The 15,800-nt window shown below is 42.0% G+C and overlaps 1 protein-coding gene across 11 annotated transcripts in view; it reads right to left on the reverse strand.

The window, feature by feature from the left end:
- Nucleotides 1-114: 114 nt before the first annotated feature.
- Nucleotides 115-15,800, reverse strand: part of fgd4a (FYVE, RhoGEF and PH domain containing 4a) — a 108,640-nt gene continuing 92,954 nt past the window's right edge. For all 11 annotated transcript variants that reach the window (XM_014147948.2, XM_014147947.2, XM_014147951.2 and 8 more), the window contains 13 exons: nucleotides 13,710-13,799; nucleotides 11,869-12,014; nucleotides 9,132-9,288; nucleotides 5,328-5,466; nucleotides 4,995-5,053; nucleotides 4,604-4,750; nucleotides 4,319-4,491; nucleotides 3,868-3,898; nucleotides 3,670-3,750; nucleotides 3,429-3,554; nucleotides 3,119-3,256; nucleotides 2,699-2,839; nucleotides 115-2,512 (listed from right to left, as the gene is read on the reverse strand). In XM_014147948.2, the coding sequence (XP_014003423.2) occupies nucleotides 2,252-2,512; nucleotides 2,699-2,839; nucleotides 3,119-3,256; nucleotides 3,429-3,554; nucleotides 3,670-3,750; nucleotides 3,868-3,898; nucleotides 4,319-4,491; nucleotides 4,604-4,750; nucleotides 4,995-5,053; nucleotides 5,328-5,466; nucleotides 9,132-9,288; nucleotides 11,869-12,014; nucleotides 13,710-13,799 (1,689 nt within the window). In that variant the 3' untranslated portion in view covers nucleotides 115-2,251. The remainder of the gene's footprint in view (nucleotides 2,513-2,698; nucleotides 2,840-3,118; nucleotides 3,257-3,428; nucleotides 3,555-3,669; nucleotides 3,751-3,867; nucleotides 3,899-4,318; nucleotides 4,492-4,603; nucleotides 4,751-4,994; nucleotides 5,054-5,327; nucleotides 5,467-9,131; nucleotides 9,289-11,868; nucleotides 12,015-13,709; nucleotides 13,800-15,800) is intronic.

Here is a 15,800-nt window from a genome sequence, read left to right on the forward strand (position 1 = left end):
GAATCATGAGTGACTTATGATCAGAAAGTAGGAAAGAGAACTAAAACTGTGAAGGTCAACAAGTCATAGTGAAAGTAGAATCATATTCACAAAGCAACCAGTGACACACTTCCATAATACTTAATCTTGCTTTATTTTCTTACCAGGTACACTTTATATAAGATGGTAAAGTGCGTAGCTTCTCAAACCTTGGGGAGGGGGATCGGGAGAGTGAACAAACAATCTGGTTTTACATTCAGATCTTAAGACAGGATTGTTGTGCTCTTCTGCATTCTGTGTGAGTATCGAGAGAATGGATATTGGAGAGGTGCATTGTACAGGGGATAGGAACAGTAGAACATGTATGAACACAGGTTATAGGCACATTAGCCTATTCCATTCAACACTTAGTTCTGCAGTCATAGGATAGATTAGAGTCACACTCAACTTGAATGAGGGACAATACCTTAGTGAATCTGTTAGTTGACATGGCTTGGCTGAATGGGACAGAACACATGGCAATCTGAGGGCTAACTTTTTTGTGCTACTTTCCTTAAATCATCATGCGCATATTCTATGAATTATTTTAAATACATATATATATATATAAAAAAAAAAAGTAAATTTCTTTCCCCACATTGTGTTTACCTCTGATTGTGCTGCTTTGTGGGGTGATGTCATCCCTGTTGGTCGGCTACAAAGAACCCCACTATGTATATCCTACATGTCTACAATGGGGTTGTGGGGCTAGGTCATTAAAGCTGTACAACCATTCACTCTCATCATCCTCAATGCTGCCCTATGGCAGTGTGTGTCTGTCTTCATACTATAGGCCTACAGGATTAGAGTAGAAAGGCTTTAATGACTGACATTGTCAATCACAGCAGTAGTAAAATTTAACACTTTTCTATACATTACTCTGACCAGGATGTGGTTGATTTAGAGCTAACTGACTTGGAGAAGGTTGTGGATTCTCCTGGATTCCAAGGTGAGGAAGGTTGATCCAGCTTGGGACAAGTGCAGCAGCGTACCCATAATGCATTGCCTGGCTGGAAAGGCTATCCCTCAGCATGTTTGGATTGAAGCCTGTTTGTTCTGGATGGGTGAGTACTTCTGCATCCTTTCCATTAGTTTATGGGGTTACAGCAATTGAATAGTGTAGAGTGATCCTCTCGATTGCTATTCTGACTAATAGGTCTTTCTGGGACCTTGACCCAGGTACTAGAGGAACTCTTTGTTAGATGGATTCTATTCTTGCCAGTAGAACATGGCTCCTGGCTACTGTGATGTGAAACTACCTGATTGGAGAAGTGAGAATTGAACTTTCCCAGTGATACTATCCTAGGACAGGACCCTTTAGTTTAAACCACTGTTCATATGTCAGAAGTATGTTAGGCTTTTCAATCAAAAACACTGCTCAAACTTTGATGTACACATTTTACAGGGTCAACATCTCTGATATCAAAGCATATTGATTCTTTGTACATAAAAATGACATTTTTTCTGTCATGGAAAATGGAGTAACACTATATACAGGTGCATAGGGCTAATTCATTGTAGACAGTGTAGTTCTAACCAGTCCCTCTTGATTCACATCGGCAGACCCACGTCTATGAAGCTGGAGGAGGTCTGTTGAGCCTGCAGGCATCCCCAGTGAGGGCTGAGCAGGGACGGTAGAGAAACCGAGACACCCCACTACCTCAGTTTATCTGATCGGGGCTGGGCCGCTCTGGTCTACTTATTGCCCCCGCTTCTTGGAGGTGGTGACACAGGGCGAGACATCTCACTGACTCATTTATTCTGGTCATGGTTGGGCGAGCGGGAGGGGACAATAAGTAGACAAGAGCCAGCTGTTCCCTCTGACGTGAGCATGGCAGACAGGAACCTTTAAACGGCTTGAGTAAACTATCTTATTTACTATTTTGGGCTAAGGACCTTGGGGTACTCAGGGTGCAAGATACCCCAGGCAGGCTGCCCTGAACAGGGGGGGAAGTAGAGACCGTTCTGAGGTCCATTCCCCCCTGCTCCGCTCTAGTGATGATTGGACTGGATTGTGTTCTTCCCATTCCAGCACAGCTCTGGTGGTGGAGCCAAGCCCTCGCTTAAGATTTGTAGAATCCACTCTGGAGAGGAGAGGCAGCTTATCCAGCACTGAGTTTGCACATTGGTCTTGTGTGTGTCCATGAAGGTAGCATGGGAGTGTGTGTGTGTTCGTGCATACATGCACATACGTCTCTGGTGGCCCTCAGCTGTTAAATGCCACACCACACAGTTAAGTGCTGTCTGAGCTTGTCTCTTGGGCGTCCGTGGCGTTGGCAGTGGCATCGTTGGGCATCTGGGACTCTGGCACCTCCCCAGTCACAGCCACCCGGATCACCTTGAGCCAGCGCTGTTTCAGCTCTTCGCTCTCGGCCACGAAGCTGTGGACAGACTTGGACTGGGACAGACGGAAGCTGGCTGGAGGGTCGGCAGGCCGGGGGCTGTCCTCCACAGAGTAGCCCAGCAGAGGGATGGAGGACTGGGCCTTCACATCCTGAGAGAGGGGAGGAGATGGAAAAGGTAGAGATCATTTATATCATAACTAGGGCCAGGAGTTTTCCCTGGTCAGATCAAAGAGTGAGGGGGGGGGGGAAACTCCTGGAACCATTCATAACACCCCGTGCTTCACAGTGGTAGAGCATGTTGCTGTGATTGACAGTATCCAGATGACGTGGCTGACCTGTGGGGCTCCGTAGAGGTAGAGAACCAACGCCTCCTTCTCTGGGATGACGCACCACACCTTCCCCCAGGGCTTGTTCTTCTCACAGTGCTGCAGGAAGCCACAAATGATACTGCTTCCGGAGAACTGAGCCGCCTCGATCTGGGGACAGAGGAGTGCTGTTTAGACACAGAGCATATGGGGCGGCAGGTAACCTAGTGGTTAGAGCGTTGGACTAGTAACCGAAAGGTTGCAAGATCATATCACTGAGCTGATGAGGTAAAAATCTGTCGCTCTGCCCCTGAACAAGGCAGTTAACCCACTGTTCCTAGGCCGTCATTGAAAATAAGAATTTATTCTTAACTTACTTGCCTTGTTAAATAAAGGTAAAATAAAATATGCAGACGCAGTTGTGCATGCGTGTCTGTTTCTGCCCCTTACCTCCAGAATGCCCTTCTTCTTGCCTTCGGCCTTCTCCTCTCCAGTCAGGATGGAGTAGCAGTCCTTACACACCTTGTTGATCTTGTTGCTATCGTACTCCAGGGCCACTTTATTGTCTGAGCACTTCCAACACACAACCTGATACAGGGACAGAAGAAACATCAGTCTAATCCGGAATGAACGACAGACAGTGTAAACTAGCCAAAACAGCCAGCCGTCAAATGGGTTGAGTGTAGCATTTAGTATAAACACGTTATAATGGGTGCTGAGGGAGAGAGAGAAGGGTGTCGAACGGACGCTTCTCACTCACATATCCGCAGGCTCGACAGTGGTGTCGCCGTCGCGTCAACGCATTGAAGGGCTCTTTACACTTCATACACATTGTCACCTCCTTGTCCCGAATCCAGCGAGGAGCGCGCTTCCCCAGCTCTGCAGTCTAGATTACAATACATACAAACACATGTAGCTCAGACACGAGAAGGTCATTGGTACAGATACAGGACCTAGTGATAGAGGAGTAAGAGGTCAGAGGTCATTGTGGTGGCACTCACTGACACGTCCTCCACGTCTTTGGAGGCGGACTTGAACGTCTCGTTCTTCTGATGGAAGATCTCAATGGTTTCCTGGAAAGCCTGCAGGCCATACGTACACAGACAGAGACATGGTCAGTAATACACACCCAAATCTACTGAACATACAGGAAATAGAACTAGAAGATAGTGTAAACCAATAAGAATGTGATTATGTACCTTTATCCAATTGTCCTTGTCTTGTTCGGAGCTGAAAAATACAATGAAAAACAACAACAGTAGTGAGCTATTTTCTCAGTTGTGGGATTGTGGTGTAACTGTTATGTAGTGAGCTGAGCTGTGGTTTGGGGTAACCGCAATGACTCCAATCTATAGAATGTTATGTTACACTACTGTTTATCATGAGCTGTAGTAGTGCACCTATCATACACTAAGCCCCCATAGGGTTTGCATAGAATTTGGGTGGTAGAGTTATCCATATTGTTAGCAATAGGCCGTGGGACTGTAGTATACAGTTAACAACTATTTTGAGAATCATGGCTGTAGAGAGTTTTCATACATATGGCCATAGGGTGGAGTAGAACACTTATCTTGAGAACAATGGCAGTTATCCATGAATGGCTCTGTTGGGTGTATTAAGGGTGTAGTATGGGGTGGATTGAGATCTTGCCTGGCTTGCAGCTCCAGAGTCCTCTCCTTGCCAGACACCTGGAAGGTGTGAGGGTAGTCTTCGTTGATGGTCTCCAGCACCTTCATGCCCTCGATGCCGATGCGGGTGCGCACCGTGTACTTGGGCCCTCCCAGGCTGAATTTGGGCACGCAGTACAACAGCATGTTGTTGAACTGAGGGGGAAACAAAGAAACACCTGTGATTAATGCTTGCTTTGCTAATATATTGCTTCAGACTTGGCTGAGTATACGGATCAAGTGAAATGTGTGTATGTGAGTCTCTCACCAGGAAGAGGTATCTCTCCATAGCCGAGGTGTTCCTGGCAGCCAGCTTCAGGATGTGTCCCTCCTTGATGAACTCATTGGAGGCGTTGACGATGTCCTCCTCCTCCCCCAGCATCTCATAGATCTCCAGCAGCTTCTTCAGATTCTCCTGAGAAGGGAAGGGGTTCAAAATGCTTGGTTGGGTTCAAGCACTAGCCAAAAAAAGTATCTCAGAGTAGGAGTGCTGATCTAGGATCAGCTCCCCCCCCCGTCCATGTAGTCTTTTTCATTAAAATCTTAAAGGCAAAACTGATCCCAGATCAGCACTCCTACTCTGACAAGCTTTTTGAATACGGGTCCTGATTTTATTTCAGATTATAAGAGTGGTGTGCTATCAGTGGGACTGTACTTACAGATTTTCGAATGGCACTGTTGGAGTGTGTGGCTGCCATGGCAATGATGTCCAATGACTCTGAGAAACATGGAATGAAGGGATGATTCATTTTGACCTGTCTGATAAAAATGTTCTACAATTGTGAACAACAGATTTGTTTATTTTCAATGTAAGGCAAGTGTTTTAACTGGGCATTGGAGGATTCAAATGTCTTCCATTTTTAATGTGAAGTAAATTATACATGATTATAATGACAAGAAGTCTGTCAAAATGAGTTACATGTAATCCTGCTCAACTACGTTATATTATGAATAGTAAAAGCACTCCTGTGAATTTCCAGTGTTGTACTCACTCTCTGCATCTCGGCGGTCGGGGTCGTCCTGAGGCAGTTTCTTTAGGTAGTCTTTGAGCAGCATCTCGTAGCGGGGAACTCTCTGTACTGGCTCCAACATGTGGTGCTGGAGCGTCAGACTGCCACACACCTCCTGGCTCTGACAAACACACAGCAAAACAGTCCACTGTCACTTCAAGGTTGAAGGCTTAAAAGTAAGTCACACATTGTTTGAGGCATATCCATTCAACAGGATCAGTGGACACAACCATAAGTTAATCAATTGTTCCATGACTATTTATTGTAACAGCTTCTGTTTTATTTGATTGTTGTTTCTTTAGGTTACCGCTGGAGGGCACCCTTACCTTGTTTTCTAGTTTCCAGGTTACCCTGATTATTACTTATTGGATTCACCTGTGTTTAATTGCCTTCTCTGTGCACCTGTTTGCCTCGTTATTTAGGTTCCTCAGTTGGCCTGTATCTGTGCTGAGGTCTCATGTTTTTTTAGTGTGCGGTTGCCTTGTTTCTGTCACGGAACCCAAACCGGCTGTGCGCCATCGTGCATACATTTATTTTGTCTCCCTATACCAAACGTGATCATGACATGCAGGTTAAAATATCAAAACAAACTCTGAACCAATTACATTAATTTGGGCACAGGTCGAAAACATTAAACATTTATGGCAATTTAGCTAGTTAGCTTGCACTTGCTAGCTAATTTGTCCTATTTAGCTAACTTGCTGTTGCTGGCTAATTTGTCCTGGGATATAAACATTGAGTTTTATTTTACCTGAAATGCACAAGGTCCTCTACTCTGACAATTAATCCACACATAAAACGGCCAAACAGATCGTTTCCAGTCATCTCTCCTCCTTCTAGGCTTTTTCATCGTTGAACTTATATGGTGATCACATCTAAACTTTTATAGTATTACCACGACAACCGGCAAAACAGTTCATCTTTCAATCACCCACGTGGGTATAATCAATGAGGAGAAACACACGGGCACCTGCTTCTATAAACCAATGAGGAGATGGGAGAGGCAGGTCTTTCAGCGCGATCTGCGTCAGAAATAGAAAGGAGTCCGGTCTGGTCAGCATGTAAGTAAAATATCTGGATTTACCCTTACCTCTGTTTGCTGTGTTTCTCTGTGCCTGAGTTTGAGTTCGTACAAGCATTAATGTTACAATTTATAGTACAAATCAATATTCAGATAGCCCAAAACTATCTTTCTCCTAGTAAACCAAATGAGAGTCCTCGGCTCAAAGCTAATATGTATATCCACAGGTAAATGATAATGGTGCTATAGTTCAAAACTCAGATCATGTTGTCGTGTCTTTGGCATCATTAATGGTGAAGACTTATTTTATCAAATCAATTCTCTAATTATTATTATGTGATTAAACTAATCATGTAAATGTAATTAACTAGGAAGTCGGGGCACCACGGAAAATCTTCAGATTAAAGTTATAATTTTCCCAATATAACTCTTCAGATATTTTAATATCTGATCAATTAGTCTAATTATTCTTTACCTTACGTCAGTCTGATTTCAAACGTCATAGAATTCTTAGTTATCTGCACGAACCCAGCCTAAACCATGAATCATCCATACACCAACTGGCTTAATCATGTATTTACTAACTAACTAAATAATCACATAAATGCATAAACAAACAAACAGTAGATACTGGTTACTAACAATGATATGGAAGATTCCCTAGTGGGCTAAACCGATATGACGGTTTGGTGGACAAAGGGAAGGGGGTATGGACTGGGAGAGCAGGAAAGACAAAATGGATCACTACACACAGTGGATAATTATATTCATTGAAATGCTAATCATTTGCACATGAACGCTCGCGCATTCGGGAATAATTACAATCAATATATTTACGCCCATATGTCATTGTTGTCTTCTCTGTTGGAATCATTGGTCCCTCTGCAGGAGAGTCAGTTCATCAGAGAGTCTCTGGTTACTCACGGTGGTAGCTCTATCGGCAGCTCTTGATTGTCTGTTGTTATGGATACGTCAGGCGTCCATTGTTCTTAGAGTAGATATTTCGGCGGTTGTCGGTATTTGCATCCCAGGATTACATAATTTCTAGCTGCAGACTAGTAATTAGTATCTAAGATTTGCTCTTATTATGTAGGGATCAATAGTCTCAGAGTTTAACCATTTCCAGCTGTGTAGCTTCACGTGGTATAGTTTTGGTAATCAAACCTGTGCCACCTCGGCTTACACCGAGGTATGCGTGGTCTTAACTATTCGCAGTCACAGCTCACGCTGTGGGTTTGCTTAGTCTGAAGAAAATTTTCTTAGGAGGGGCTTTTATTCGTAACAGTAGAAGAGGGCAGTTCCATGACACCAGATCATGTCTGTGCTTATGGGGGCATGGCCGCTGACAAGTTAAACTTTACAGGGAATACAATTCTCTCAAAATTAAAGGTTAACATCACATTACATCATTTCACAAATAGTTTCATCTTTACTCATTCATTTTATACAAGAATTAGATGCAAACTAGAGGTCGACCGATTATGATTTTAATGCTGATACCGATAGGAGGACCAAAAAAAGCAGATACCGATTAATCGGCCGATTTGTTTATATATATATATATATATATATATACTCCCGAGATTAGGCTGGCAATACTAAATTGTCTATAAGAACATCTAATAGTCAAAGGTATATGAAATACAAAGGATAGAGAAATAGTTCACGCGTCATAATTCCTATAATAACTACAACCTAAAACTTCTTAACTGGGAATATTGAACCACCAGCTTTCATATGTTCTCATGATAGGCTTGAAGTCATAAACAGTCCTTTGAAGCAAGCATTGCTAAGAGCTGCTGGCAAACGCATTAAAGTTTGAATGAATGCTTACGAGCCTGCTGCCGCCTACCACCGCTCAGTCAGACTGCTCTATCAAATCATAGACTTAATTATAATATAATAAACTCAGAAATACGAGCCGTTGGTCATTAATATGGTAAAATCCGGAAATGATCATTTCGACAACAAAACATTTATTCTTTCAGTGAAATACGGAACCATTCCGTATTTTATCAAATGGGCAGCAACCCTAAGTATAAATAAATATGCAGGTTTAAAAATATATACTTCTGTGTATTGATTTTAAGGCATTGACGTTTATGGTTAGGTACATTCGTGCAACGAATGTGCTTTTGTTAAAATCATCCCCCGTTTGGCGAAGTAGGCTGTGATTCGATGATAAATGAACAGGCACCGCATTGATTATATGCAACGCAGGGCAAGCTAGTTAACCTAGTAATATCATCAACCATGTATAGTTAACTAGTGATTATGTGAAGATTGATTGTTTTTTATAAGTTTAATGCTAGCTAGCAACTTACCTTGGCTCCTTGCTGCACTCATGTAACAGGTGGTCAGCCTGCCACGCAGTCTCCTCGTGGAATGCAATGTAATCGGCATCCAAAAATGCAGATTACCGATTGTTGTGAAAACTTGAAATCGGCCCTAATTAAATCGGTCGACCCATTTCGGGGATTTAGGAGTTCGGACACGTGAAATCCTTTGTTCACTCTGTGGTTTCTCTCTCTGCATGAAAAGGGGGAGAGTGTCTTTGCCAGGAATTTACGACCTGAGATAACAGAACCTGGGTGTAGGAGAGAGTGAGAAGCCACGATCTACACCCAGAAAGGGCCATGTCATGACAACGTAATTCCTAGAATTTATATGGAATTATATAATTCCTATACAACTCATTTGTTAATCCACAACTGCAGACCTGTGCACTTCTGAATTAGGCCAGTGTTGAGAATCTACCCTAGTACCTGTATGTCCTGGATGATGGCTTTGAACTGTGGCGAGCGGTCCATCCACTGTTTCAGCAGCTCCATTGCGTTGTCAAAGTTCTTCACATACTCGGCGTACATCTTCAGGAAGGGCGTGAGATTCTGCAGGATGTCCCCCAAGCGAGGGGTAGACTCCCTGTAGGGAGGGAGGGAGGGAGGGGTGCCAGTTAGATAGGAACCATAAGGTAACCATCTCTCAACCCTGGAACTCCACCAACTAGAGACCAACTGGGCACAAAGTGGTTGAATCAATGCTGTTTCATTGTAATTTGTCAACTTATTGTGATGTGGAATTTACTTGGAAAATACATTGGATTTGAAAAAAGTCAATGTAAACCGTTGTTTAGCGGGTGAACCAAATTTCAACATAGACAAAGCATGTGTAAAATATATTACATTTGTATCTTTAAAACAATGTCAGATATTCAACGTTATATCAACTATCAGAAAAAATAACAATAGGCTGGACAGCTCGTCCTACTGGAGAATTGATCTTTCTACAGCTAACCCGTTGCTCTCCCATCCAGGGTTTTAACCAAGCCCAGCCCTGTTCAGCTATGATATGTCACTGACTATTACCAATGTCTTATCTTGAGAATTATTATTGAGAGATCTCCACTTAAAAATGAAATACAGTAGGTTAAAGATGCAATATGCAGAAATCGCTCAGCCATTTTCTGGTTAGTAAAATTCTAACAATGCACTTAATTTCAGTTTGTGACAAAACAAGCAAGCATAGTGTATATAATCATTGTACCATCTAAACCACTGTGAAATACATTTCCTATAACCCAAAAATATTGTATTTTCAGCTGTTGTACAAACCTGAAACTAAGAGATGCAAAAACAAAACTTAACGGGAAGCATAGAAATAGCGCCCACTTAACAGATCTACCGCTTCTTAGACTTGCGTTCAATGAGAATGACAGATCTATAACATACATTTCTATGTGAATTTGGTCAGGTCACCCAAAAAGTTACATATTGTAGCTTTAACTGTTGCTATCGAAGCCATTTCAAAGGGTGGGTTTAACAGAGCAAATGAAACGTGACCATACTTTATCAATCATTATATCATCAATGATACTATTCAGGCCTATATAGTATTTGCACAGCTATTGTTTCAATTCAACCCAGAATTCAACTAAAAATAGACAATACAATAGGCCTAGGGTTTCAAACTCTGGTTGATTTCAAATGTAATGATGATATTTAGTGGTGTTGAATTGTGTTTAATTCTCAGTGCAACCAAATATTAACATTTAAAGGAGATGTATTTTCTTCTTGGATAGTTCAATCTGTACCACTGACTTAGTCTGGCTTTAATTCCAGTTTGTCTACAAATTAATAATAATTAACAATCTAAGTTAAAGAATAGGACTAAATCAAATCAAACATTATTTAAAGTACATTTAACATTTTATTAGATTTAGTCATTCTTTCATTTAGATTTTTGGTGGAGATAGAGGTGAATGCAACATAAATTATTAATTTGTAGACATTCTTATATGAAATAAATGCATGTTCAAGAGAGCATGCATAAGTTGTCACAGGTCTGTGGAGATCTTCACAATTGCTGTAATAATCTGTGCAGAATCTCGAAAGGCATTTATCACTTGCACCATGTACTTTGTAATCTCAACTGCAATCCAGGTCATTTGGTTCTGCTATTAGATGAAACACAGGGATAACGCATTCATCTGTTGTATAAATAAACAAAATATCTGACATTGTATTCCCATTTGAACTTTGCCGTGCTTTTAAATGGTTGACCGTGCGCAGTGATAGACATTTCAGTGACAACTAAACCAAAAATCAGACATTGTTTTTCCATTGGAATTTGGTTGTGCTTTTAGATGGTTGAAAGCATAGTGATAACACATTGGAAATTCAACTAACTTTCCCTGTCTTTTTGAGTGGGTGAATATAGGTTGTAATCTCATTGATCAACGTCTCAACCAAATATTACCCAGTTATCCACATTGAAATTATATAGTGGGTTAAGTGGGGATTGACTCATTTGGGGCTCTATTCAATCAAATCCGCTTTAGCCGACATCCGCATAGTGGTTGTTTTGGCGGTATCAGAGGTGGAACTGCAGAGAGCTGTCCAATCCACAAGTGGCTCCCAATGGCTCCCAGCCATTGGCTGCATGTAGCACAGAAATCACATGCAGCCTGGTTTACAGGTTTGAACACTAGAATGTGAGATGTAATCTACACCTCCATTAGGATGATAGAAAGTCTTATGATTTTGTTGAATGATTTTTCAATTTGAGCGTAATTATTTCTATATACACTACACTTTCTAACTGATCTTCTCCGCGAGTGGGGCGGGTGTGGTTTCGTAAACAATGATCGCAAGAGCAGCTGCTCACCGATTTGACGGCTCCAACGCAGTTCCACCTCCGACACCGCCAAAACATCCACTATGCAGGTGTCTGCTATCGCTTGATCTGATTGAATCTAGGCCTTGATCACAGTTCAACCGGGACATTCCAACCGGCAGACCACAACTTCTCTATTTGATGATAAATGGTGTTCTTATTTCATCTAGATTACACAAATACTGTAACTGTGTCTGAGTCTGTTTCTGAATGAGTCAGAATTGGGATTTAGCTATTGCATTTTATTGTATTTTAATGCATTCTCAAAAGGTGAGATCTGTGAGTTTGTACACTGAATTTGTGGCCACTGGCCAGTCATGTGAAGCTCACCATTCACCCATGCGTTTCTCCAGGTCAGGCAGGAGGAACTGGTTGTGGAAGGTGTTGATGGAGGAGATGTTGGAGAAGATGTTCTTCACCACATCCACTGGGAATGTGCCCTTTAGAGCTTCCTCCGTCAGCTTGGCACAGAACACCTGCATGGTGGCACAACAACATGGCCAGGTGAGTTAAACCACACTGAATCGATCATAATAACAAACACTGCTTTCTTTTCATTCTGAGGTAGACCTGGGCCAGTGTTCAGTAGGACATACCGTATCAACACATTCTATTATTGGACACGTTTAGGTAATACCTCCCTGTTTCTCACAGTTACAAAACATTTTCTACCTACCAGTTGTGTAAAGTACTTTAGTAAAAATACTTTAAAAAAATTAAAAAAATTACGAGTTAAGTATTTTTTGGGGTCATCTGTACTTTACTTCTCTATTTACACTACTGTTCAAAAGTTTGGGGTCACTTAGAAATGTCCCTGTTTTTGAAAGAAAAGCACATTTTTGTCCATTAAAATAACATCAAATTGATCAGAAATACAGTGTAGACATTGTTAATGTTGTAAACGGCTATTGTAGCTGGAAACAGATTTTTTTATGGAGTATCTACATAGGCGTACAGAGGCCTATTATCAGCAACCATCACTCCTGTGTTCCAATGGCATGTTGTGCTAGCTAATCCAAGTATATCGTTTTAAAAGGCTAATTGATCATTAGAAAACCCTTTAGCAAATATGTTAGCACAGCTGAAAACTGTTGTTCTGATTAAAGAAGCAATAAAACTTCTTTAGACTAGTTGAGTATCTGGAGCATCAGCATTTGTGGGTTCGATTACAGGCTCAAAATGGCCAGAAACAAAGAAATGTCTTCTGAAACTCGTCATTTTATTCTTGTTCTGAGAAATGAAGGCTATCCCATGCGAGAAATTGCCAAGAAACTGAAGATCTTGTACAACGCTGTGTACTACTCCCTTTACAGAACAGTGAAAACTGGCTCTAACCAGAATAGAAAGAGGAGTGGGAGGCCCCGGTGCACAACTGAGCAAGAGGACAAGTACATTAGTGTCTAGTTTGAGAAACAGACACCTCACAAGTCCTCAACTGGCAGCTTAATTAAATAGTACCCACAAAACACCAGTCTCAACATCAACAGTGAAGAGGCGAGTCTGGGATGCTGGCCTTGCTGATAATAGGCCTCTGTAGATATTCCATTAAAAACAAATCTGCCGTTTCCAGCTACAATAGTCATTTACAACATTAATAACAATGTCTACACTGTATTTCTGATCAATTAGTTATTTTAAAAAATAGCTTTTCTTTCAAAAACAAGGAAATGTCTAAGTGACCCCAAACTTTTGAACGGTAGTGTATATTTGACAACTTTTACTTCACTACATTCCTAAAGAAAATAATTTACTTTCTACTCCATACATTTTCCCTGACACCCAAAAGTACTTGTTACATTTTGAATGCTTAGCATGACAGGAAAATGGTCTAATTCACACACTTATCAAGAGAACGTTCCTGGTCATCCCTACTGCCTCTGATCTATCCGTAAATAAATAAAAAATAAGAAAATGGTGCAGTCTGGTTTTCTTAATATAAGGAATTTGAAGTGATTTAAACTTTACTTTTACTTTTGATACTTAAGTATATTTAAAACCAAATACTTTTAGACTTTTACTCAAGTAGGATTTCACAGGGTGACTTTCATTTTCTATTAAGGTATCTTTACTTTTACTCAAGTATGACAATTGGGTACTTTTTCCACCACTGCTACATACTGAATAGGACCCTAAAGTGACAGGACCCTGGACGGACAGCTGGACACACTCACCTGGTCCAGCAAGTTGAGCCGTGTGACGTAGGCCCTCTCTGTCTTCAGGAGCTCAGTAGCGATCTTGTACAGCTTTTGTTCATTGGTCTCCTGAAACACAGAAGAGAGAGCTGTGTCAAGTGGCTGTGGGATGATTTGGGGAAATGCATACAGTATGTACATAGATGATGTTCCTATAACTAGAGGAGGTCATAAGGGCCTCTCGCCAAAGAATAATGGACAAAGACAGTTCAAAGACAGGTTAGACAATTGGGAGTATAGTGAAAAAGAAGTTGAACTCTGAGGTCATGCCCACAGTGCAATTTCATCTTTCCCTCCCACATTGTCCTCATGTGCTTGATTCCCATGTTGTGCTAGGTTCCCGTCAGGGCTGTGACAGTCATGGAATTTTGGATGATGGTAAATGGCCAGCCAAATGACCGCGGCCTCTGCCTACTGCCTTAGAAATAGAACGGGCGGCCCTATTCTGAAAACATTTGGCATTGGTCCCCAGATCCTCAAAAAGTTCTACAGCTGCACCATCGAAAGCATCCTGACCGGTTGCATCACCGCCTGGTACGGCAACTGCTCGGCATCTGACCATAAGGCACTACAGAGGGTAGTGCGTACGGCCCAGTACATCACTGGGGCCAAGCTTCCTGCCATCCAGGACCTATATACTAGCCGATGTCAGAGGAAGGCCCAAAAAATTGTCAAAGACTCCAGTCACCCAAGTCATAGGCAAGCGGTACCAGAGCGCTAAGTCTAGGTCCAAAAGGCTCCTTAACAGCTTCTACCCGCAAGCTATAAGACTGCTGAACAATTAATCAAATGACACCCACTTTGTTTTTACACTGCTGCTACTGTGTTTATTATCTATGCAGAGTCACTTTACCCCTACCTACATGTACAAATGACCTTGACTAACCTGTACCCCCGCACATTGACTCGGTACCGGTACCCCCTGTATATAGCCTCGTTATTGTTATTTTGTGTTTTACTTTAGTTTATTAAGTAAATATTTTCTTAACTCTATTTCTTGAACTGGATTGTTGGACAAGGGCTTGTAAGTAAGAATTTCATGGTAAGGTCTACACCTGTTGTATTCGGCGCACGTGACAAATACGATTTGATTTGAGTATAACCATGAGCTTACCAGTCACACACACACACAAGCACCCGGGACTATTGTGGTCATAGTGGTGTAAGGAGACCCTGACAAAGCACCACTGAGTGTGAACACTGGCCAGGCCTTACTGGCCAACACACACTTCCCCATAGAGATCTACAACAGTATCGCTTTAATCAAATGTTTGTGCTTCAACTATGTTCTAAGTTCATTTTAATTAAGGACTCATTCATGCCTTTTAATTGAGGAGTGACATCTGGGCATACTGTAGTATGTGTGCCTGTGTGTATTGGGATATTATGGATGAGTACTGGGATATTGTGGAGTATGTATGTGCGTGTGTGTGTGAGACTGTGGGGTGGGGGAGCCTATCAGGAGAGGAAATGAAAGGCTAGAAGGGAAATGACACCAATCAACAAAGAGAGAACTTCTATTGACAGTGTGAGTGCTTTGTGTGTGAGAAACCACTCAATACAGTACAGTTTATAAAACACACACTAACACTACATGACCAAAAGTATGTGGACACCTGCTCGTCGAACATCTCATTCCAAAACCATGGCTATAAATATGGAGTTGCCCTCCCCCCCCCTTTGCTGCTATAACAGCCTCCATTCTACTGGGAAGGCTTTCCACTAGATGTTGGAACATTGCTGCGGGGACTTGCTTTCATTCAGCCACAAGAGCATTAGTGAGGTCGGGCACTGATGTTGGGCGATTAGGTCTGGCTCGCAGTCGGCGTTCCAATTCATCCCAAAGGTGTTGGATGGGGTTGAGGTCAGGGCTCTATGCAGGCCAGTCAAGTTCTTCCACACCGATCTCGACAAACTATTTCGGTATGGAACTTTGTGCACGGGAGCATTGTCATGCCAAAACAGGAAAGGGCCTTCCCCAAACTGTTGCCAGAAGTTTCCTTCACTGGAAATAAGGGGCCTAGACCGGACCATGAAAAACAGCCCCAGACCATTATTCCTCCTCCACCA

This window comes from Salmo salar, chromosome ssa16, assembly GCF_905237065.1.
Source record: "Salmo salar chromosome ssa16, Ssal_v3.1, whole genome shotgun sequence".
NCBI classification, from domain to species: domain Eukaryota; kingdom Metazoa; phylum Chordata; class Actinopteri; order Salmoniformes; family Salmonidae; genus Salmo; species Salmo salar.